The sequence below is a fragment of the Oryctolagus cuniculus genome, chromosome 9 (assembly GCF_051225735.1).
Source record: "Oryctolagus cuniculus isolate XC-2025 breed Fujian yellow rabbit chromosome 9, ASM5122573v1, whole genome shotgun sequence".
NCBI lineage: Eukaryota > Metazoa > Chordata > Mammalia > Lagomorpha > Leporidae > Oryctolagus > Oryctolagus cuniculus.
In genome coordinates this window covers 1,172,565-1,198,350 of record NC_142875.1, presented here as the reverse complement: position 1 = coordinate 1,198,350, position 25,786 = coordinate 1,172,565, and the positions used below count along the sequence as shown (strand labels likewise).

General features: G+C 51.6%; 1 protein-coding gene across 10 annotated transcripts in view; it reads right to left on the bottom strand.

Moving 5' to 3' along the window:
• Positions 1 to 24,344, bottom strand: part of TUBGCP3 (tubulin gamma complex component 3) — an 85,388-nt gene extending 61,044 nt beyond the window's left edge. For 3 of the 10 annotated variants that reach the window (XR_007917722.3, XM_051841682.3, XM_089303379.1), the window contains exons 1-5: positions 24,076 to 24,311; positions 12,478 to 12,585; positions 7,094 to 7,161; positions 2,752 to 2,829; positions 2,002 to 2,219 (exon numbers count right to left, since the gene is read on the bottom strand). Coding sequence is in view for 7 of the 10 variants with exons in the window: in XM_051841682.3 (XP_051697642.3) it covers positions 2,002 to 2,219; positions 2,752 to 2,829; positions 7,094 to 7,161; positions 12,478 to 12,585; positions 24,076 to 24,151 (548 nt within the window). In the remaining 3 variants the exon portion in view is untranslated. Of the gene's footprint in view, positions 1 to 2,001; positions 2,220 to 2,751; positions 2,830 to 7,093; positions 7,162 to 12,477; positions 12,697 to 24,075 lie in introns of all 10 variants that reach the window. The other 7 variants (XM_051841681.3, XM_089303377.1, XM_089303374.1 and 4 more) reach the window with 7 other exon arrangements.
• Positions 24,345 to 25,786: the final 1,442 nt, after the last annotated feature.

The following is a 25,786-nucleotide window of genomic DNA, read 5'->3' as shown; positions in this document are numbered from 1 at the left end:
TTGCACCACAGTGCCGGCCCCAAGTTAATTTCTTTAATATTTGGGGGAAACATCAAAGCTATTCATGAAAATTCAAGAAAATACTCTCTGGGACCAATGCTGTGACACAGTGGGTTAAAGCCCTGGCCTGAAGCACTGGCATCCCATATGGGTGCTGGTTCAAGTCCCCGCTGCTCCTCTTCCAATCCAGCTCTCTGCTGTGGCCTGGGACAGCAGTGGAAGGTGGACAAGTCCCTGGGCCCTGCACCCACGTGGGAGACCTGGAGGAAACTCCTGGCTCCTGGCTTCGGATCAGCGCAGCTCCAGCAGCCATCTGGAGAGTGAACCAGCAGATGGAAGACCTTTCTCTCTGTTTCTATCTCTCTCTGTAACTGTTCTTTCAAATAAATAAAAAATAAATGTTTAAAAAATAAAGAACATATGCTCTGACAACTTCAAATAATACCACTTTAGGGCCTGTAAAACACAAAAACCAAGAATCACCAACTGCACTACTGCTCCTAGGTGCAGAGTTCTGATTTGTACTGAAGTAAAAACAATGAGTTCATGTCCAACCCATGCCTGAAGTGAGGCAGAAGAGGAGAAAACTGACATAGCCTTTATTTATCTGATTTTTTTTAGATTTAATTATTCATTTGAAAGGCAGAGTGACTCAGAGGAAGAGATAGAGCAGGAGAGAGCAAGGTCTTCCATCCACTGGCTCACTCCCCAAATGGCTGTAATGGCCAGGGCTGGGTCAGGCCAAAGCCATGAGCTAGGAACTCCATCCGGGTCTCCCACAAGGGTGGCAGGGCCCAAGTAGTCAGGTCATTTTCCACTGCCCTCCCAGACGCATCAGCAGGAAGCTGGGTTAGAAGTAGAGCAGCGGGATCTCAAATCAGCACCCCACTATGGATGCCAGAGTCGCAGGCAGCTTCACCCACCACGCCACAATGCTGGCCCCTACTTATCATGGGAAAGCGATTCATAACATTTACTAAAAGTATCTCTTTTAACATATCTAAGTTTAAGTGAATAGTTCTAAAAGACTGACCCAGTTCAAAGCTCTCTATGTAGTTTTTATGTCATGACAACGACTATTAAGGCATAAATGAGAATGCCAGTTCACTTTTTCAAGTCAGAATATGGTTTTACAGCCGGCGCCACGGCTCACTAGGCTAATCCTCCACCTTGCGGCGCCGGCACACCAGGTTCTAGTCCCGGTTGCCCCTCTTCCAGGCCAGCTCTCTGCTGTGGCCCGGGAGGGCAGTGGAGGATGGCCCAAGTACTTGGGCCCTGCACCCCATGGGAGACCAGGAGAAGCACCTGGCTCCTGTCATCGGATTAGTGCGGTGCGCCGGCCACAGCGTGCCAGCCATGGCGGCCATTGGAGGGTGAACCAACGGCAAAAAGGAAGACCTTTCTCTCTGTCTCTCTCTCTCACTGTCCACTCTGCCTGTCAAAAAAAAAAAAAAAATGGTTTTACATTATCTTTGGGGAGCACTGCCTGCAAAGACATTAGAAGACCCTACTGATAGCCCATGAACGTAGTGCACACACTCTAACACAAGGGAAACAGCCTTCATGTGTTGCTAAATCCTTAACCACTGTTCTCTTGGGAAAATATCCACTTTTTAATCCTATTTCATGTGATTTCCCCGAATGAAGCACGGCAAAAAGCAAAGCCACCCCCTATCTACACGCAGAAATGTGCACTGAGAAACAAGGCTCTGAAGGCCACCAAGGCCCGCGCGGCGCTCTCCGCATCACACACTCTGGGTCTCCCTGTGACCAGACGGCAGCACGTGAAGCTGCAGGGCAGGCGGCCCACGCCGTGTCCCCCTGCATGTTACCATCTCAGTCCATGCTCTAACGTGGCCAGTCCTCTACTGAGGAGCTCAGTTCTTGAAGGTAACTCCCCTGACTTGACTTCAGACACTTTCGAGGACTCCCACACAGAACGCTCAGTCAAAAGCCTGCGGACTTTCCGTTCCCGTCCAGACGCCGTGCGGGCAGCATTACCCCGGGAGGAGCGAGTGCGGTGTGGGCCCGGGGCCGTTGAGGGTGAGCATGCTGAGGCTGCTGACGCCGCTGCTGCCCATGCTGCCCGCGCTCTGTGCCGACTGCGCGCTGCGGTCCTGGTAGCTCAGCGGGAGGGTCTGAGGCCTGGCGTAGTAGTAGGGAGTTGAGTGAGCATCTCTGGGTAATGCTTGAGCAAATAACGCAGCGTAGCTGGAAACCTGAAAACAAGCAGACATGCACTCAGCAGGAGAACTGACATCCGCACTTCCTTCCCGTTTGTGGACCTGGCGTGGATTTCACACTCACTAAACGATATATCCGCTGCTTGGTCTTTTTTTGAAATGTGCAGAACCAACAGAGTCCCAGGTTTCCTGAACTCCCACACGTCCTACGTGGTCTGACCACTCACAGCTCAACCCTAGACTTTCCCAACTGCAAGCTCAAGATCCTCCTACAGTCTTCCAGCGCAGAGAGAAGCACCCCCTGCTGGGTGCTGGGAACTTTACAAACTGACCATTTCTATTTAATCTCTCTAATTTCTACTTAATCACATGTTGTCACACTTAGATAACACAACGATGAGGAACATTCCGGGGAACCACACACTAACCAAAACTGCCCTCAAAACAAGGTAACCCAAAGAAATCGGTGGCCCTCCGTGACCAGACAAGCATTTGAAATGGACAGTTATTCAAATTTGGAGTGACTGTCCCCAGAAAAGACACTCAGTGGCTACAGCAGAATGGTTACCTTGCCTGTCTGCTTGCGTGGGTCCTCGCTAAGGTTCAGCAAGAGGTAGAGTATCGACCATTTATTTTTCAAAACTCCCTGTTTAGAAAAATTAAAAAAAAGGTCAGTATTAAAAGAACTGTTTCATGTAACTCTCCAGTTTTATTTTCCTCTCCTCTGAATTATACTTACTTCCAAAATAGAAATGCACTTTAAAATTCACATGGTAACCTCAAACCCAGGCTCATTTCATGTATTACCAACACGCACGGTGCCACGTCAGAAGACCAGAAGCATTGCTCCTCTCCCACCAACACCCTCGCATGCTTTCTCCCCTACATTCTCGCCTGAGAACAAGTGTGAATGACCCTGCTCCTGAACAATACTGTGTCCCCTGGGAAAGTCTTGGGAATTTTTCAAACACTGAGTATAAATGTCATCATAAAATATGCAATTTTTTCCTCATTTATCAATGTCTCATTCAGGCCACAAAAAAAAAAGAATTCTCAAGTGCAAGAGTTATCAGTCTCAGTGTCACGTTTACCAGAACTCGAGGTTTGGCCCTGCAGGACTCTCAGATGTCTGGAGGTTCCCATGTAAGGACTACCAAACAGGCTGCACTTATTTCCACTTGTGAATCACAGCACCCTAACTCACAAACAGAACAGCGCCAACCTCAGTGAGTGCTATCTAGAATTCACACAGAGCTACCTGTGGGTGCACGGGCCACACTACACAAGCATCCTTATTAACAAATTACGATGGTTACCGACACTAACCAAATCGTCATTCCCTGGGAGTTCCCTGAAAGCAGCAGCTCATCTCAGGTATATAAATTGTCATCTGGGCCTGGTACTGTGGCGAAGAAGATAAAGCTGCTGCCTACAGCACTGGCATCCCAATGGGTGCTGGTTTGAGTCTTGCCTGCTCTGCTTCTGATCCAGCTCCCTGCCAATGTGCCTGGGAAAGCAGCAGAAGATGGCCCAAGTACTTAGGCCTCTGTACCCATGTGGGAGACCCAGAAGAAGCTTCTGGCACCTGGCTTCTGCCTGGCTCAGCCGCAGCCATTGCAGCCATTTGGGAAGTGAGTCAGCAGATGGAAGACTTCTCTCGCTCGCTCTCTCTTTCTCTCTCTCTGCCTGTCTGTAACTCTGCCTTTCAAATGAAATAAATAAAACTTTAAAAAGTAAATTAATAAAAAAAAACAAAGAAAGAAATAGCCTCCACCTTGCAGCTGGTTTAGACATGCTGTGGGTACTCATCAACCCCTGCTGGGGCGCCCAGCGAGGAGACGCTGGCCCGTCAGAGTGTCAGTCTGGCAGCAGCAACAAGACCACGACAGCTCACAGGTCAGCAAGAGCTCCCAGTGCAGCCTGAGCCTCTAGAGACGGACTGAGCGAGAGTCCAGACCATAAACGGACCAATCCGCTGGAGCTGGGGGCCCAGGAAGAACCGAAAACAGAAATGAAGGGGCCTCAGACGCCACCCCCAGAAAGGCGGATTTCAGGGTGCAGAGGCAGGCCTTCACAGGACCCCTTCTCTGACAGTTCACACAGTGCCTGGAGAGGCAGGAACCACACACCAGCAGGGAACCTGGGAGGACTGAGGCCCGGAAGGGCACGTGACGACCTGAAGGTCCAGTGTGTGTTCAAGCCTGTGATCTTGACCATTCTCTGAGCTCAGCAACTCCCTGATGCAGGACAGGTAGCCAAACCTCAGTCTGCCTGCGCCACAGAGACACCTTGCTAAGGAGCCGCATCTAACACCAGCCGCCATCCGGGATAACCGACAGGGTCAAGTCCCCCCCCCCCATCATCTCCTCCCACGATCAGAGCATCTACGACGGGACATGTTCTCCTCAGTCCACGCAGCTAAGGCACACGGCAAACCTCAACACTTACCTACATCACCACGCTCTACGCCAGGGTTCAAACCCAGATCAGAGGGTCAGCCAGATAAACCAAAAGGGACAGAGGGAGACAGGCAGCAGAGGAACAGTCGACAGGACTTGGGGAGCCAAGATGGCGCCGGGTGTCTGGTCTGGGGGAACTCAGGCTGCAGAGGGTGGATGTGAAGGGACGCCCAAGGGTGTGACATCAGGAATGCGCACGTGCCGTGCAGTTGCCAAGGCCCTGTGGCATCTCCTAAGCAGCGTCTGAGTACTGCGCAGCAACAGGCCAACAAGTCCTACCTCGCACACCTGAGATTCCAGCTCTTTTTAGAAACATGAACAAGGGGATGAAAATGAGCCACGTTCCAAAAAGGAACAAAACTGTGCACCAAAAAGTTAGCAAATGACATTGTTTAAAGGAGGAAGCAACACTGTTTTAATACAAAAAGAGCTGGTATTAACCATCCAGTATCAGTGTGCTGCAGGCACGGGCACAGGTGTAGACAGGAACAGGGGAACAGGTGTAGACAGGAACAGGGAACAACACAGGACAGGGGCAGCCGGCAGCTCCAGCAGCACCAGCAGACGGGGCCACCGCCCTAGACCTCAAGGCAAAGGTGAAGGTGAACTCCCTGCAGCCCAGGAGGGCGCCTGCCTGCAGGACACGCAGGCACTGATCAGCCAAACCGTCACTCGCGACAGGCTCCACCGCCCGGCCTCCGCTCCCCTTTCCCGGCCAGTCCCAGCTGCTTCCTGCAAGGCAAGGGGACAGGGACACATCCCAGAGCAGCAGGGAAAACAGGGAGAGAACAGACCTGGTGAGGCAAACAGAAGAGCCTCACAACTCTCACCGGCACTGGCGCTCAGCCCGCCCTGGACCACTCATGACCCCGCTACCCGGACTCTGAAAGGACCCCAGTGCAGACATTCCACTTCCAAATGTGAGAAGACACCACGGGACCACAAGGACTCCAGAACAGCTGTCTCCTGAAGCAGCTACTTAACCAGCACCAGCAAACAGCTGGCTCCACCCAGGGGCCCCCACGGCCTCCACACAGCCCTGGCCCCCGCACCGCGCTTGGCCACATCTCACTGGCCCCGCCACACTTCCTCAGCCCTCTCTGTCAGCTACACATCCGGGCCCAGCCCAGGACCACATCTCCACTCCTCACCTGGACCCCTCCCCAGAGGCGAAAACATCAACAGTAAGCACTAAGCTGCACGTTCAGCTCCCCCGCAAGGCATGTAGGGCAGTGGGCAGCCCGCAGGACGGCAGGACGAACACCACCAGCCAGCCTCGCACTTCTGAGGAATACACATTTCAGCCAAGCAATGAGAGCTATGGTCTGTACCTATTTTCTAGACTTTGATTAACTACTGGTGTTACACCATTACTGCCTAGTGCTTCCTTTCATATCCAGCCACAAAATGAAAAACAATCAAGTGAGTTCTGGGTGGGCCCTAAGAAGTTGGCCACTATTTCAAACAAAGATTCGGAATTCCAAACATGACATCACGGTTTGAAACAATGTGTCCAGAAATCAATGCACAAAAAAAGGACTTCTCCTGACTCCATAACTTCTATCATAGATGGAAAAGCATACTTATATAACAGAATTCAAATGGATGAGACTGAATTAAGAAATCAAAATGGCCAGCAAATAAACATAAGCTTCCTTCTTTAAGGCAGTGGTGGGGAACGGCCAGCCCCAAACCATTGAGGCCCGTGAAACCACCGGGTCTGGCCTGCCAAGACAACCTCAAGCAGACTCGCAATTTAGTAAGCTAGAGCAGGCTGAGGCGCAAGCTGCTAACTGTGCGGCCTGCAGATGGCGCTGTAGGTGTCCACAGCCCCTTGGCAAGAGCAGCTTCCCCAGCCCCGCTTTCAGGGCACAGTACATGAACAGGCTCAAAACACAGGCTTTGCTGGGCAAAGCATTAAACCCCTCTAGATCCACTGTCTCTGCAGAAGAAAGCTGGATGAATCCAGGTCCCTCGTGGCCAGAAACCACAATTCACAGAGCAACAGACAGGCTCACAAAGGCTTGTGTAAAACATCAGGGGCACAAATCCCCTGATGTGCTTTCAAGTACCAACATCGATCACAAGATGTTTAAGATCATTGTGGTTAGCTCCCCCCTACAGCAGGACAAATTAGGACCCCACACACAGGAAAGCGCATCAGCGGGATAAGCTTGATGAGCTGCTGTTAACACGTGAGCACTCCACCTGGCAGTCACTCGGGTGTCTGGGACACACGCTCACACCTACCTGGGGGTGTTCCCAACGGAACCTCACTCATCCAAAGCTTACTTCTAATAATAGCCCTAAAAAAGCAAACACTCGCTACAACTAAAAGCCACTACGAATTTCAGAGTATGTTAATATGACACCCCCCCACACACACACACACGTTCAAATATGCCCATTGTACTAACTAGTGGAATTTCTTTCAGAATGCTTGCATTATACCTGGGAATGAAGTTTTCTGTGCAGTTCTGAAAATAACGCAGCATCTGCTTCCCTTCTTTGTCGAATAACTGACAAGTTAGAAAAGAAAGAAGCACGTTATTCGCAAACCGAGATCCATTTTACACCATTTCTGCTACAGTGACCAACTCCCAAGAGCTGAAAAAACCATGAGCTCAAGTGTGAAAAGAACTATCCAATGTGTAACTTTTAGCTACGCAAGAATTTGGACAACCCACTTAACTTCTCTGGCATCTGTAAATCTGGAAAATATTGGGCTGAAATCGAGGAGTTTATGTAAAAATTAGACATAGTAATGGAAATGACGGGATGATCAGATTCTACTTCTAAAGATAAATGAACAGGGAAGGCAAATGATCGCTAATCAACAGTCGTCACCTGGAGAGACTGAAAGTGAAAACGTCTGGAATCCTAAATGCAAAGGACAATAAAGTGTAACAATATGGTTCACGTGACTCTAAAACTACACATTCTAGACATTTTTGTGAAGATATGCAGCAGAGTGCAGCCTGGTTTTAATATAAAATGCTACAGAATTACTGTTTCAAAATAAAGATCAAGCGGTAGTTGTTGGATCTAGTGAGTAAGACACAGCTTGGGGTACCCACATCCCATACGGCAGCACCTGAGTCAGCACCCGGCTCTAATTCCCACCTCAGCTTCCTACAAATGCACACTTCGGGAAGCAGCGGGTAACAGCTCAGATAACTGGGTCCCCATTACCACACAAGACACTTGCATTGGGTTCCCAGCTCTCGGCTTTGGCCTGGCCCAGCCCTGGCTGTGACAGGCACGTGACCAGTGAACCGGCAGAGAGGAGCACGCTCTCTCTAAGTAAATGCATAAAAATACAAGAACAAAAAACAGCTGATTACTTTCCACATCATGCCCCACGTCTCTGGATGTTGCAGCCACACTCGGCGCAGGCTGGTCCTGCTCCTCAGAGGGGAGAAGACACCAATCCTACCTGGTCCCCTGCGGGAAGAGAGCCCGCTGCCCACACTGACAGCATCCCACACACCCTGCTGGGCAAGGTGCTTCCCAAGTTACTCAGGCCAGCGCCATGCACAGCAGCCTGAACTGCCACCAGCTGCGACGCTGGCTCCCACGTCAGCCTGAGTCCCAGCTGCTGTTTCTGACCCAGTTCCTTGGTGAAAGCAGCCAAAGACGCCGAAGTGCTGGGGCCCCTGACCATGGCGGAGGGCTGAGGGAAGCTCCCGGCTCCCGGCTCCCGCCTGACCCAGCCCTGGCTGTGGTGGCCACTTAGCCTGAACCAGCAGATGGAAGCTTTCAATCTTTCGATCACCTCCCCACCACTCTCACAAATAAATCTTAAAAAAATAAATAAAAGCTAACATAACTTCTATATTCTCTTAAAAAAAAAAATTTGTTTGTTTCAGAGACAGTTACGGATAGAGAGAGGGAGAGACAGTGAGAGACGTGATCCATCTGCTGGTTCACTCTGTAAACGGCCACTTTGGCCAGAGCTGGGCCAATCCAAAGCTAGGAGCTAGGAGCATCTTCCAGGTGTCTCACATGGAGGCAGGGGCCCAAGTACCTGAGCCATCTTCCACTGCATCCCCAAGCCATTAGCAGGGAACTGGATCACAAGTGGAGCATCCGGAACTCAAACCAGCAGCCATATGGGACGCTGGCACTGTAGGCAGAGGCTTAGCCTACTACACCACAGTGCCGGCACCCAATTTCCATATTCTCAATCAACTTTCGTGTTTTCCCTTTTTGAGTAGTCTGAATCTATTAAAATTTCATTGAACTATCACATCAAATTTCTATTCCTCGTACAAAGACTGACCACACAGCCAACACTTTTCATATTCACCAACAAGAAAGGACCCTGGACTCACGTACTTACTGTCTGAAAGACATGCCAGAACCCACAATCCTAATCCTAACTGTGCTTGCAATTCTTCTATGCAGAGTGCAAAGCTGCCTTGAAATGGATCATACAAGCGGCATAGCAGGTTAAGTTGCCACGTATGACTCCAGCACCTGCATGAGCACCTGCTCAAATACTACAGCTCCACTTCCGGTCCAGCTCCCTGCTCATGTGCCTGGGAGCGCAGCACCTGCATGAGCACCTGTTCAAATACTACAGCTCCACTTCCGGTCCAGCTCCCTGCTCATGTGCCTGGGAGCGCAGCACCTACATGAGCACCTGTTCAAATACTACAGCTCCACTTCCGGTCCAGCTCCCTGCTCATGTGCCTGGGAATGCAGCAGCAGACTCCCTGGGTCCCCAGACAGAGTTCCAGGCTCTTGGCTTCGGCCTGATCCAGCCTTGGCTGTTGCAGGTGTTTGGGGAGTGAACCAGTGGATGGAAGATTGCTCGCTCTCTGTCTCTCCTTCTATCTGCAACATTTTTCAAATAAATTCTTTTTAAAAATGTATCATATAAAGTACATCCAACAAAACTAATACAATTAAAATTTAATATGATTTACTTTCATTAAACAGTATATAAATATAGTCCAAATAAATACAACCATCAAAGGCCGCCATCTTGAGCACAGGGGTTATATAGCGAGCCGCCTGTAATGCCAGCCTCCATACGGGTGCTAGTTTGAGGCCCAGCCACTCCACTTCCAACCCAGCTCCCTAACGCATGTGGGAAAGCAGCAGAAGGTCCTGGCTCCTGGCTTCAGCCTGACCCAGCCCTGGCCATTGCAGCTATTTAGGGAGTGAACTAGCAGATGGAAGATATCTCTCTCCCACACACTCTGACTTGCAATATATGTATTTTTTTATTTTTTTATTTACTTTGACAGGCAGAGTTAGACAGTGAGAGTGAGAGTGAGAGAGAGAGAGAGAGAGAGAAAGGTCTTCCTTCTGTTGGTTCACCCCCCCCAAGTGGCTGCTACAGCCAGCGCTGCGCCAATCAGAAGCCAGGAGCCAGGTGCTTCCTCCTGGTCTCCCATGCGGGTGCAGGGCCCAAGTACTTGGGCCATCCTCCACTGCCCTCCCGGGCCACAGCAGAGAGCTGGACTGGAAGAGGAGCAACTGGGACAGAACCCGGTGCCCCAATTAGCCTAGTGAGCTGCAGCACCGGCCCAAAAAATATATATTTTTAAAAAGAAATAAAAATCTTCACATTAAGAAAGCAATGAGACTGACACTAACTCATAAATATAATAATCATAGAAAAATAAGATGGTAAATAACAAATGAGAATAAAAATGAGCACAGAATATTTACAAATAAGTAATGGTCTATCTATTAAATGTTAAGCAAAGCAAAACAAAATCTTTAGTCACATTGTACTCTACCAGCCAGTGTGCAAAGATAAGGAATCGGTCTTACAGTTCTGTCACACGTGGCCACTTGTGCTGTTTCTCCAGAAAGCATGCCAGTGTTTTACACTTGAAGTCAGCCATGTAAAATGGAAAGCTAACTTCTCTGCACTGCCCCAGATGGCAGGGCTACAGCAACAACTCAACCTAGTTTCAAATGCTAAGAATCCACAAACCTTACAGACCACAGGACCCGTCCCCACAAGAGGACCACAGGACTTAGGGGTGGTGCTCAGCAGGAGCAGCCCAGACCCAGCATCCACACACAAGACGCTCTGACCTCAAACCCACACACCCAGGAAACACAACACATGGCACCCTCACGCTGTTCTCTAAAGGGAGGCACCCGGACATCTAGAAGCTCCACGGCAGCCTGCTGCCACACAGATGTGAGGCCATGGGGGCACATCCACAAAGGAGACAGCCTGCCCACACGGCACCTGACAGCTGGGGTTCTCCGCGTTATCTGAAATGTAAGAGGGGTTAGGGGTCAAGAGCAGAGCTCACTGTTCATGTCATGTTGTTTCACTGACATAAAAGAAATAATTCTTAACAGGTTAAGAGCAGCTAAAATACTCCGTCTTTATTCCTCTGCCTCTCTTGGGAAGGGGGTCCGGGGGATACATTCCAAGGCTCTCAGGAGACACCTGAAACCAAGCACAGTATTAAACCCTGGGTTTTCTCACTTAGAGGAAGCACTTCACCGTTTCTCTGGAAACATCCAAGTCACCAGCAACACTACTCTTGCACTCTGGGGCCACTCTCAAGAAAGGTAAGGGTTCTATGAACACAAACACTGCGATACGCAAACAGCAGGTCTGGTAGCTGCGATGGCTACTAAGGGATTATTGGGTGGGTAGCACACACAGCATGGACACGCTGAATGAAGCGGGCAGAGCTGGGCAGCCTGGAATTCCATCGCACTTCTCAGAACAGTGTATAATGATGTGGCTAGACCACGGCTGACCAAGACAATGAAACCACAGTAAGTGGGGACTGCCCTACACACAGTGAGTAACGCTTATCAGGTGGACCGTTTCAGACTTAACATTGCTCATCATGCTCTAAACAGGATAAGGCCACTACAGTCAGATCCAATTACTCCCAGGCCATAGCCTCCTCTACTACCAGCTCACCCACCATCCGCCTGGTGACACAGCTCTGAACGGGACAGCCGTACACACCACAGCCAAATGCAGTTCACAGGGCAACAGCTGGGGGTGGGACACTGCCATGAAGAAAGGGTTTCCTCGGGGGTATCACTGCAGTTTGCCAAAGCGCTGAGAAACAAGGCCGAGGGAACCCGCTGGGACGGTTTCAAGGGGCCCCTCAGGAAAACCTGCGGGCCTTCACAGCAGGCACCTTCACTCAGCCTACAAGCTCCAACTGGAGCATGGCTGACACGGCCCAGAAACCATGAGGGGAGAAGCGGCCACCAGAGGAAAAGGACCACTCAGCGGGACCAGTGCGACCCCACGCCAGGCTGCCTGCTGCTCACAGCCACGCCTCCCCACACACAGAGGTGAGGAGCCCTACCTCACACAGCCGGTTAACCCTGCCACACCCAGCCATGCATAAATGAACGGCTCTCTCCCTCAGGCACCTCAGAAACGCTCGCCTAGGCTCCAAAGCACCGCAGGCATGGAGGTGACGAGGCCAGAGCTGTTTACCGCCAGGACGGTGTCCTGTGCTGCCTGTTCAAAAGCTGCGAATCATAAAGAAGTACTGCCACCCAGAAAACTATACCGCACACATCACATTGTCTAACGATATCTAAGACAAACCTCAACCACTGGGTTCCGGCAGTGTTCATTCTAAAACAGAACTACATTGTCTTGATTTGCACAATACTTGAAATCACAATCACGAGGCCTCCAAAAAGTCAGTGGAAAGTGGGATGAAAAGATCAGTTTATCCTGGTGCTGAGGATTCTCAAGTCCCTGACGGCTTTCTTCACAACACTGGTTTTCCATGAACTTTGTATCAAGACCCCTCATACATTCTCAACCTTTGACAAGCTTCAGAAACCAACACGCAACAGTTAGGAAAAATACATACGTTCTTTCTTGATTTTTTCAGCTACGAGAAATTCATCTCTCTCAACAGTTGGAGCGAAGTTGCTGCCAATAACTCGCACGGCAAACTGGAACTGCTGGGCCACATCAGCTGGAAGGCAAACAGAGGCCGTGAATCACCACCGAGCAGGCTGAGCGCTGGCCACCTGGTGACCGGTGGAGCATCCGCTGTCCCACAGTCTCAGCTGGAGGCACAGAAAAGCTGCCAGGAATCAAAATAAAAATAAACAAATGAATGAAACGAGGACTGCATAAAGTAAGAGACAGAACAGACCAGACAGGACTCCCAGAAGACAGAAAACAAGCTGGACTGATGATCGCGAAAGGAGCCTGCCAAGTCCAGCCCAGACATGCGGCACGAGGGTCAGCTGGACAGCAGAGCCTCTGAGAACTCCAATCCGGAACAGTCACACAGACCCAGATCAGCACACTCCACTGCAACAACTCAATCCTGGAAAAAACCCCTGTCAACTCTCCAGACACTGAACCATGGACAGGAGGTATAGGCCTGGAATGAAACTAGGTAACAAGAGAGACCTGCGGTGCCTTCCCTCGCTTTTGTGTTTTTTTCCACGATATTTTGTCAACTTGTTTGCCTCCTCTACACCCCCAGACCACAGATGCACAAAGACAATAGTCCAAGCCAGGCCCACTCTCCAGCCAGAGAGGAAGGGTCTGCTGCACCCCCCGCCATACAGCTTCTTTCCCATGCCCCAGCAACCTACAGACCCTCCTATTCCACAGGGAAAAGAGTAACAAACACCACCCAGCAATCCCAAGGCACCATCAGCATAAGTGCACAGCAACACTGACAGGCTAGCAACTCCCACATTTTAGCCTGAACACAGCCAAGTGTGTTGGAAGCCAGGGTGAGGGCAGGACCAAGGGAGCGGGAGCTGTGAAAAGGGCCCTTTAAATCTACACGATGTCTAAACAACCCACCTGAAACACAATGATGACGGTAGCTTAAAAATAAGAGAATGAAACAAAGATACGCCCTGCAGGCAATTTAAAATGACTGTGGATGGGGCATATCCACATCACACAATGCACACTTCAGACGAAGGAAAGTTAGCAAGGGCGCAGAAGGGCATTAACAAATGATAAAAGGGCCAACTAACCAAGAAGACACAACAATTTTAAATATGTACACACCTAAAGCACATCTCTGAGATCCCTGAAGCAACTAAGAGAACTGAAAGGAAAACACCTGTGCACAACGACGGCCGGGGCTTGCTCGGGGTGCAAGAGCAAGCGAAGACTATGGTAAGTAAGCCCAACTAGCCCGGATGGACCCGGACCGGGCACCACCACCAGCCAACCAACCTGACTGACCCTGACCCAGCTGTGCACCCAACAAGAGAACACAAGTTCTACTCACTTGCAAATGGAACACCCATCAGGACAGACCAAACCAACTTTACTGCATATGAAATACCTCAAACTACTCAAAAGAATGTTCTCTAGCACTAACAGCACTATGCTAGAAATGAATAACCGAAGAGCTGTGGCCTAGCAGGTAAAGCCACTGTCTGCAGCGCCTGCATCCCATGTAGGTGCTGGTTCAAGTCCCAGCTGCTCCACTTCCAATACAGCTCTCTGCCATGGCCTGGGAAAGCAGTGGAAGATGGCCCAAGTGCTTGGGCCCCTACACCCGCATGGGAGACCTCAAAGAAGCTCCTGGTTCCTGGCTTTGGATCGGCCCAGCTCTGGCCATTGCGGCATCTGGGGAGTGAACCAGCAGATGAAAGCTCTCTTCTCTTTCTGTAACTCTGCCTTTCAAATAAATAAATCTTTAAAAAAAAATTAAATGAATAACAAAACAATATCTGGAAAAAAAAGCCTCAAAGGATATAAGAAAATGATAATACAACATACCAGAACATGTGAAATCTGGCTCAAACAGTTCTTGGATAGAGAAGTTATGGCTGGAAATGCTTTCACTCAAAAGGAAGATAAATCTCATATTAAAAAAAAAACACAGTTTATACTGTAAAATCTAGCAGAAGAAACTGGTGCCGGTGTTGAGGCAAAGTGGGTGAAGCCAAGACCTGCAATGCCAGCTCCAGCTCTCGTCCCAGCTGCTCCGCTTCCCAGGCAGCTCCCGACTAACGTGCGTGGGAAAGCAGAAGATGGCCCAAGTACCTGGGCCCCCCACCCACAGAGGAAACCCACAAGAAGCTCCTGGCTCCTGGCTTCAGCCTGGTTCGCCCCAGTTGTTGCGACCATCTGGAGTGAACCAGCAGATGGAAGAACCCTCTCTGTCTCTCCCTCTCGCTCTGTAACTTTCAAATAAATAACAAATCTTGAAGGAAAAAAAAAGAGAGAGAACTACATTCAAAGTACACATTAGGAAATAATAAAAATGAGAACAGAAATCAATGGAATTTAAAACAAAAATAAAAGGAAAAAAAATCAACAAAACCAAAAGCTAGGCTCTTAAAAAAAAGGGAAAAATGACTGATAAATCCCCACCAGACCGACAAGAACAAGGCAAGGCATAAACTCCGGAATGGAAGCGGGGATAGGACAGCAGCCTTGATCCTACGAAAGTTTAAAGACAGCAATGGCTAAATAACTGGTGTAGACAACCTCAGCTAAAGGCGGCAGATAAAACCCAGCACCCCACCCTGAACCGCGGCGCCGGCACAATAGCAGTTTCTTAAGGCTCTATTTTCAAGAATAAACCAAGTAAGCCGGCGCTGTGGCTCACTAGGCTAATCCTCTGCCTGCAGCGCTGGTACCCCGGTTTCTAGTCCTCTTCAGGGCGCCGGATTCTGTCCCGGTTGCCCCTCTTCCAGGCCAGCTCTCTGCTGTGGCCCGGGAGTGCAGTGGAGGATGGCCCAAGTGCTTGGGCCCTGCACCCGCATGGGAGACCAGGAAAAGCACCTGGCTCCTGGCTTCAGAGCAGAGCAGAGCGGTGCGCAGGCCACAGCACACCAGCAGTAGTGGCCATTTGAGGGGTGAACCAATGGAAGAAGACCTTTCTCTCTTGTCTCTCTCACTCTAACTCTGCCTGTCAAAAAATAAATAAATAAATAAATAAATAAATAAACCAAGCTGAAATACGGGAAAACAGGGTTTCTTTAATAAACTCAAAATTGAACCTCAACCTACACAGAGGCGAAGCAGACGAACTCACAGAGGTCACACCTAAGAGTAAAATCACAACCCTGTTAGGAAAAAGGGGAAAGAAGAAACTTCACGACTCTGGGTTTGGCAGAGATCTAACATGAAGGCACCAAAATCATGACCAACTTTTCAAAAATGGACAAAGTGGACTTCCTCAAGATTAAGGATATTAAGAGAATGGAAATAACGAGGAAAAGGGATTTTTCAAAACCCACAACCAATAAAGGACTTAAATGTTAAGAACTCTCAATGGTCAGCAAGGGTGAGGGAAAAAAAATCTAAGAAAAACATAAGCAAAAGATTAGGACAGAATAGTCAGTAGGAAGACAGACAGCTGGCAGGCAGAAAAACAAAACCACGTGACGAGACGCCGCAGGTTAGAGGAAGGAACACTGCGCACCTGCCAGCGAGGCTAAAACGCCATCAACACCCAGTGCAGGGGAGGAGGCCATGCACCCCAAGCTCCCCACCGGGCAGGTCAGCAGGCTGGGCGCCAGGGGAGCAGGCAAGGCAACCAGAACGCTCCCACTCTACAGACATCCAGCACCTGGAGCTCCGCCCTGTGCAAGGGAGCAGGCAGAGGGCACCCCAGCTCTCCACTCTGCTGGTGAGGACGTGAACCTGACACCTGCACCCTGAAGAAGAGTCCAGCAGCCTCTTTTAAGGTAAGCTTACATCTAGCACGTGCCTCACAGATCCCGCTTGCTGCTATTTACTCCTGGCTTCCGATGAGCGCAACGCCGGCCATTGCAGCCAACTGGGGAGTGAATCATCGGATGGAAGACCTCTCTTTCTCTGCCTTTCCTCTCTCTGTGTAACTCTAACTTTCAAATAAATAAATAAATCTTTAAAAATTAAATTAAAAAATTTAAAGAATTAAAAAATTTTTTAAATTTAAATTTAAAAAAAAAGTCCTCAGCCTGAAGGATCACGGATTGTGGATCCAGATGAACTTTTAAATCTCACATCTAGACACATCGTAGCAAATTTTCAGAACATAAAGTTACCAGCTACAACTTCAAGGGAACAAGAATCAGATTACTAGGAAAGGCCTGGTCAGTAATGAAGGGACACCTTCAGGGAGGGCAGAGACAGCACCTGAGAGCAGAGCGCCCACAGGCCACACGACCGGGGGTGTGGCGCTCAGAGAGGGGCCTGGTGACTGCAGCACAGGGATCTGGCCTGGCTCCTTCCCAGGCCACGCTCACACGGCTGCACCACGAGCACAGCCCCTGCTCAGCGGCCTGGCACACTCCCACATCTTCCTGGGACCCACCCGTCACGGAGTCCGCCAACGCCTCCCTCACTAGCAGGCACACAGTCCAGGCACCACTGTGCCCAGTGTGTGCAGGAAACACCTGATGGATGCCTATACAGTGGGGAAAAGGGCAAAAGGAAATCATCTAAACACTGTTACCGGGGCAGAGGACCAGGGAGTGGTTTTTATTTTTTTCTTAGTTTTCCACACTTTGCATATCTTCTACACTTAGGACATATTAATCTTATAAACATGAGAAGTGTCCCTGAGAAGTTCTATTTCAGGTAATCAAACTACCCTTTTCTTACTCAAGTACATCATACAAACACATCTTCAGAGCTCCACACACTTTAGAATGTTTTCCTCTCAAGAACTACGAACTCCTCAACACAGAAATACTCCCGTGTTCCTTCCTCCCCGCGTCTTCCTCGGCACCTTCAGTGCACATCGTCCCACGCCCACTTCATCCATGACCCAAACTCTACCCGCTCACCAACCCAATTTCTAGTCTGCTTGCTGATTACAGAACAGGAAAATCCACCTATTTATTAAAGCAAATCTTCGGGGCTGGCGCTGTGGCACAGCAGGTTAAAGCCCTGGTCTGAAGCACCGGCATCCCATAAGGGAACCAGTTCAAGTCCCAGTTGTTCCACTTCCAATCCAGCTCTCTGCTATGGCCTGGGAAAGCAGTGGAAGATGGATCAAGTCCTTGGGCCCCTGCACCCGTGTGGGAGACCCAGAAGATGCTCCTGGCTCCCGGCTTCGGATTGGCACAGCTCCGGCCGTTGCAGCCATCTGGGGAGTGAACCTGTGAATGGAAGACCTCTCTCTCTCTCTCTACCTCTCTCTGTAACTCTTTCCAATAAATAAAATAAATCCTAAAAAATAAATAAATAAATAAAGCAAATCTTTGTACCCTGCATTTCAAAACTGAATGCACAGAACCCAGACAATCAAAGAAACGAGCAGTGACAAGGGTTCTTTTTCCAGGGAACTGACATCAAAGGCTAACATGGGAAGTATCAGACAACCTCAACTACACACTCAATGCTCCCAAAATGCTGTTCTGTTTTTAAAGCACAACTACACTCAGTAATTCAAGCGAAAGTCCTCAGCAGGTACCACGTGCCAAACGCTACAAGCCTAAGAACTTAACACACAGGGGTTCAGCAGACAGAAGGATACAAAAGGTCACATAACCACACAAGATGATGAGACTGTGAGAAGAACTACAACACAAGCAAGCAGCCTACCGAGCGCTATCACAGGGAAAATGCCACGACACGGGCTGGCCAGGGAAGGACTCGGGGAGGCAGCGGCCTCCAACCGGAATGGAGGCCGAGCAGCAGGTGGGAAGAACAGAACAGTGAGCCACAGGGCCCGTCAGCGTGCTGCTCCCCCAGGAGACCAACACCATGGGCTCCAAAACGAAACGCAGCCCAAAGTCACTCCTTCACAGTCCCAGACGGGGGCCGGCACCACGGGGTAGTGGGTAAAGCCTCCACCTGTTGCACCAGCATCCCATAAGGGTGCTGGTTCAAGTCCTGGGTGCTCCTCTTCCAATCCAGCTCTCTGCCATGGCCTGGGAAAGCAGAAGATGGCCCAAATGCTTGGGCCCTGCACCCATGTGGGAGACCCAAAGGAAGCTCCTGGCTTCGGATCAGCTCAGCTCTGGCCGTTGCAGCCACTTGGAGAGTGAACCAATGGACAGAGGAAGACCTTTCTCTCTATAATTCTACCTCTCAAATAAATAAACGAATAACTAAATCATAAAAAAAAAAAGTCCAAGACAACTGAGTCTGGGTATAAATCTTTGATGATCTGGCTTAATCCAGAACTAAAATTTAGAGGTTACCAGTGTTTGGTCACCAAGTACCAAAGGAGGGAATCATTCTCTCACCTCCTACCCGAGCTGGGTATGAGAGAGGAGCAGGCAGTCTTGGGGAGCAGGGAAGAGGGCGTTCAGTGCCCTCGGGTACTCTCTAACCACACTGCCCAGGCGAGAACTGGCACCAGGGGCTGCGCAGACACTGACAGGCCCAGGGCAGGGCAGGGAGGGCAGAGGTGACACGGCCAGCATGCTCCACACCACAAAGCAGGGACCACGAATTCCAGATGACAGCGCTGAATCGGAGACCTGGGCTCCACCCCCCGCCTGCGACCTGTCAGCCGCAAGGCTCCGCGCCTCCGTTTCCTTGTCTACACGACGAGGCTGAGAGAATTACACCAACCCTACTTGAGAATTAAGCACACTGCAGTGAGATCTGCATATTCTAAGTATGTCATAATGTTAGCTATTTTTATTATTAACCTGAAAATGTTCCTTAAAGACATATGTCTACATAATAATCAATAAAGCAGCTGGATTTTACCCTTAAGCAAGATCGTGTGGTCTCCATCCTGAAGACCACAGACAGGAACAAATTAGGTCTCCTCAACGGGTTTCCCAGGAAAGGCCTTTCTAGGGTAGAGGAGGAACGAGTGGGTTCCAAGCAGGACAAGAAACTCAGGGCTGCAGGTCTCCACTCCAAGTGAGGCGGCTCCAGAGGCGCCCAGCCTAAAGGCCCTCAAACACAAGCGCAGTGCAAGTGGCAGAGTGTGCCTGCCTGCAGATTCTACAAGTACCGGGGGGGGGGGGGGGGGTCACACACATTGCTCCTGGGGGCCGAGATGCTGCCTTCCCGCCCTCACAACGGTCTGGCTCCCAGGTGCACACTCGCTTTTCTGAAGGACAGGAGGACGGGGGGGGGGGGGGGGGGGGTGAGCCGCAGGTGCTCCATCTGGGAGCAGAGCACCTACACCAGCAATCCTCGTCCCGCTCCTGGCAGAATAACTTTTGCTACATTTCAATGGTTCAGAGGCCAAAGTCCAACTGAGACCTACACATGCAGAGCCCTAGAGATGGGCCCACAGCATTCACTTTGAGTTAAAAATGAAAAGGCATGAGGTAAGGTCAGAAACAAGTGTCCCGCCCTCAACTACCGCCTACCCCTGCCCCCGTGCCCCAGGTGATCACAGGTGATTCCAACGTGCAGCTCAGCCGAAAGGCAACGCTCTACAACAAAATCAAGGGGCTGACGTGGTGGCACACTGGGCAAAGTCACCACCTGCGATGCCAGCATCCCATATGGGCACCAGGTCCTGTCCTGGCTGCTCCACTTCCAATCCAGCTTCCTGCTAATACACCTGGGAAAGCAGCAGAAGACGGCCATGTACCTGGGCACCTGCACCCACATGGGAGACCCAGAAGCTCCTGGCTTCATTCTGGCCCAGCCCTAGCCACTGGGGCCATTTGAGGAATGAACCAGCAAATGGAATATCTCTGTTAACTCTGCTTGCAAATAAACAAAATAAACCTTTTTAAAAAAAAAAAAAAGAAAAGAAAAACATTATATGAAAATTCTTATTTTTTTTAAATCTCAGGGTCCCTTCACACTCATGAGTGAAGGCCCTCAAAATCTTGTTATATAGAGGAGGATGGCCCAGGTCCTTGGGTGCCTGCACCCAGGTGGGAGACCCGAGAGTAGCTCCTGGCTTCGGATCGGCGCAGCTCCGGCCGTTGCGGCCATCTGGAAAGTGAACCAGCGAATGTAAGAGCTCTCTCTCTGTAACTCTTTCAAATAAATAAATCTTAAAAAAAATTTTTTTAAATAAACATATATTTTATATTCACTCTGGTTAACTCACCAAATACCTGCAACAGCCAGGACTGAGTCAAGCTGAAGCCAGGAGCCAGGAATTCAATACCGATCTCCTAGGTGGGTGAGCAGGGACCCAAGAACTGGAGCCACCAACTGCTGCACCCCAGGGTGCAAGTTAGCAGGAGGCTGGAATCTGAGTGGAGCCAGGACTGAAACCCAGGCACTTTAACACGTGATGTGAGCATCTTAACAGTCCACCAGAATATACATTTTTTTCTTTTTCAAAATATACCTTTTTTTGACAGGTAGAGTTATAGACAGTGAGAGAGAGAGAGAGAGATCCGTTGGATCACTTCCCAAATGGCCACTACGGCCGGTGCTGTGTTGATCCGAAGCCAGGAGCCAGGTGCTTCCTCCTGGTCCCCCATGCAGGTGCAGGGCCCAAGCACTTGGGCCATCCTCCACTGCCCTCCTGGGTTACAGCAGAGAGCTGGAAAAGGAGCAACCAGGACTAGAACCCGGTGCCCACATGGGATGCAGACGCCGCAGGTGGAGGATTAACCAATGAGTCACCACGGCACTGGCCCCCAAAATATACATTTTTATGCACACTTTGCATATGCTGAATTTCCCAGGAATGCAGTTGTCATATGTCAAAGGAAGATCATACGTTATGTGGAGCTTCTCACCATTCTGGAAAACGCTGTAACCAAGAGCAACGTCAGGACAACCCTCGACTCATGTGTGTGTGAGCCGCACCCCCACTCCAGTGTCACGCACCACAGTCACCTCACCCGCAGGCTGAAGTGTTCATCTAATGGACTCTCCTTCATTCCTTCTTCACCTCCAGTCAGAAAGGAGTATGGAACAGTGAGGGGGGAAGCGTTGCCTCTGACAGAGCCGCAAGGCCCTGAGGATGAAACACCTGGCTCTCACCAGGAGTCCCTGAGATGCACGGCCGCGCGCTCCAGGGAGCAGCGGGGACGAAGACAGCCCTGCCCTACCAAGCCCGTGAGCAGGGCTCAAGGGGGAAGCAGTGGGAGTAGTGCTGACGGAACTTTATGACTGTCAAGCACACACATACCAAGGTGCTCTGCATCTGAAGGTGCCTGGAAGCAAACTACGGAATTTATCTGAGAAGCGCAGAGCTTAAGATGCGGCCTGGGATGCCCATCGCCCGTATCAAGAGTGCCCGGGTTCAAGTTCCCATCCTGCTTCTGACCCGGCTACCCGCTAATGCGCACCCTCGGAGGGCGCAGGTGACGGCTCCAGTACTTGGGCCCTGGCGTCCACGTGGGAGACCCAGATCGAATTTTGATGCTCCTGGCTTTGGTCTGGCCCAGCTTGAGCTGCCGTGGGCACGTGAGGAATGAACCAGGGGATGAAGATCTCGCTGTGTATCTCCCTCTCTGTCACTATGTCTTTCAAATAAATAAAACTTAAAAATTAAGACATAAAAATGTGATTCATATAAAATTCACATTAAAAATAACCAGTCCACTTCACCTTGATGTCGCAGCCCTAAAAAAGCAACGTGTCAGGAAAGCAGGAGACCAGTCATTTGTGCCGCCTGAATGTCCCTTACCCAAAATGCTTGGGCCAGCAGTCTTTTTGACTTTGGGGTGATTTTTTTTTGGGGGGGGGAGGTTTGGGATAATACATAGGATTTACCAGGTGAGCATCCCTAATCCGAAAGTCTGAAAAATGAAATTCCGATACTGCATGACACTAGAAACATTTCAGATTGCACAGCATCATAGATTTTAGATTTTTGCATGAGGGTTGCAAAACATGTAATTTATCATTACGAAATGAGTAACTAATGAACGCACCAGGCAGTTGTCAGATAAAATAACCACCAAGCGGAAAAGGCTTCAATACAAATGTAGTAAAGGCAGCAACTCCTGCTGCTCCTTTGCTCGCTGAGCCAGAACAAATAAAACACAATAAGCTACTAAACACAAGTTTTTCAGTAAGTAGTAGTAAAATCTCAAATTAGTGCCATAAACATTTGGCAATCCTAGCACTTCAGAACACATCAAAGCGAATATCACCGTTAATCTATTTTATGACATGTCATTCAAAGGGAATCCCCTCCGGGTCCCACTGACAGCCATCTTAGTTTAGACCCAATGCTAAATCAAAGACAGAGGACAGCGATTTCTGCAGAGAGAAGCACTGCGGTCTCTGGCGGGAGTGGAACTTTTATATCAACGAGGAGGAGTCTCAATTTAAAAAAAAAAAAAAGTTAAATGCTGGGGCTCAGGGCTTTGGTGCCGCAGCTAGCACACAGGGTAGGACGCTGCACCCCGGAGCAGACCGCCTGGGTTTCAGTCCCGATGCTGCTCCCAGCTACTGTGCGCTGGGAGGCAGGTGCTGGCTTAAGTTGCTGGGTTCGTGCCACCCACATGGGAGACCTGGGTTCCACCCCAGCTCCCGGGTGCCCCGGGGCTGGGACTGAGGTCAGCGGACGGGAGCACTCTCTCTCTCCAATAGCGTCTAATTTTCAAAATGCTTGACTGTTGGGAAACATTCTAGCTCACAACAAGTGACTTCCAAAATCTGATGACGACAACGGGAACGAAGGAAAAAACTCTGCCGGCACCGGCAGAACCAAACACTGCTGTCCCAGTGCCAGCCCAGGACCAGGACCGCGACCGAGGAACGAGGCAAGCTGACCGCGCCAACGACAGCTGCCCGGCCACCGGGAGGCAGGGGCCGGCCGGGCCGAACGCACACGCAGCGCCGGCGGCGGCCGACACGCACCGGGCAGCGCGCCCCGCACCGCACAGGCACCGGCCGGGAGGCGGCGGGTGCGGATCGGCTACCAAGCCCCGGGGCCGGGCCGAGACCAAACACCGCGGGTTCCTAAGCTGGAGGTCACCGTGACGGCGGGCCCGCAGAACTCGCCAGGGTGCAAGCCCCGGCGCTGCCCCTGCTGAGGAGCCCTGCCCTGCAGTGCGCGGGTCTCCCCTCGGTCTCGGACGGTGCCCGCGCCCACGACCGCGTCCTCCCCTCGGCCCGTCCCCGCGCCCCCCGCAGCCCGAGCGCCTCCGGCACAGCGCGGGGTCCCCGCACGCCAGCAGCCGACGCCGCGGCGGAGGGGTCCCCGACCCAGCGACACGCGCGGCACAGAGCGGGGCGGGAGCTGCCCACAGCCGTTCGCTTCCCCCAACACAAAGCGAGTCCTCGGCCGCCCCGGAACCCCGCGAGAAACGAGCGACCCGACGCGCGCAGGGCGCCGGAGCCGGCCGTCCCGCGGGCCTGACTTCGGAGCCCGCAGCTCCCGCCCCGGGCCCCCAGGACGCGGGAGCCGCCCGCGCCCACGCAGCAAGTGCCCCCCACGCGCGGGGACTCCACGCACGCCCAGCCCTCAACGCTCCCCGCTCGGAAAACATGGCCGGTGAGGGTGGCGAGCGCGCCCCGCACAACTCCGCCGCCACGCTTCCCCTGCCCGCCAGCCCGCCCGGGGCCCGCGAGGAGCTACTCGCCAGCACGCGGCGGCCCCGGCCCCGCCGCGCCCCGCCACACGCCCGGCCCGCCCCGCTACCTTCGCTCCGGCCCAGAATCCGGCAGCACAAGTTCTGCAGCAGAACGTTCGGCGACTTCTGGTCCGGCGTCGCCATCCTCGCCTCGGCGGGGACCCCGCCCGCCTGCGCCCGCGGCTCCCCGCTTTCCCACAGCCTACGGCGCAGGGGCCGCCAGCCCCGGGGCCGCCATTTTACCGGAACGCGCGAAACAGAGCCGCTTCCCAAAATGCCTCGCTCTTCCGGGAACCGGCCGGCGTGCGTCGGCCTAACAGTTCCCCGCGCGCCTGCCACGTTTTCCCTCCGGCAATCACCCGCGGGCCACAAGAGTTCCGGGCAACAGAAGGGTCCGCCCCAAGGGCGTCGATTGATGTGGGGGTGTGTGCCTGTCTGAGTAGCAACAGCAACCCCTGTCGTCCGTAATTCGGCGTGTTCTTTTTTTTAAATGGCATTTGTTTGATTCACACTCTCGATGAAACAAACGTATTTACACCAGTGCAATAGCTTCGTGACTTTTTTTAAAAAAATTATTTATTTATTTGAAAGGCAGAGTTACACAGAGACAGATCTTCCATCCTCCGATTCACTCCTCAGATAGCTGCAACGCCCAGGGCTGGGCCAGGGCGAAGCCAGCAGCCAGCAGCGTCTTCCAGGTCTCCCACGTGGGTGCAGGGGCCCAAGGACTTGGCATCATCTGCTGCTTTCTCAGGCCATTAGAGAGAGCTGGGTTGGAAGTGGAACAGCCAGGACTCGAACCCCCAGCTACATGGGATGCCAGCGTCGCAGGCAGTGGTTTTACCTGCTAAGCCATAGCGCCGGCCTGGATTCGTGACTTTTACCATTTGGTGTGTCGGTTATCACTCACTGGTCCCTAACCGCGTGCCTGCGGCCACTCACAGAGCACGTGCCTGGCGATACAGACTCACCAACCTTAAACCCCCACGTTTTCTCCTCCCTGAAGTCCCCTTCCGTCTCATGAAGGGCGAGAGAACAGCAAGGGACACAGAACAACCTCCGACCCTGCCAGGTGCCAGGGCAGGGGACGGAGGGAAGGAGGGGCTTCCAGGGTGAGGGGCAAGGGTTCTCCCAGGCGGAGGGTGGGGCTGAGGCTGCATGACCAGCACACGCACACGGTACACAGGGAGCACACACAGTACACAGGGAGCACACAGTACACACTGAGCACATACAGTACACAGTGAGCACACACAGTACACAGGGAGCACACACAGGGAGCACACACACACACAGGGAGCACACACAGTACACAGGGAGCACACACACATGGAGCACACGCAGTACACAGGGAGCACACACAGTACACAGCACACACACAGTACACAGGGAGCACACACAGTGAGCACACACACGGAGCACACACAGTACACAGGGAGCACACACAGTGAGCACACACAGTACACAGGGAGCACGCACAGTACACAGTGAGCACACACACACAGTGAGCACGCACAGTACACAGGGAGCACACACACAGGGAGCACACACACTGAGCACACACAGTACACAGGGAGCACAGAGTACACAGTGAGCACACACACACAGTGAGCACACACAGTACACATGGAGCACACACAGTGAGCATACACAGGGAGCACACACAGTACACAGGGAGCACACACTGTACACAGGGAGCACACACAGTACACAGGGAGAACACACAGTGAGCATACACAGGGAGCACGCACAGGGAGCACACACTGTACACAGGGAGCA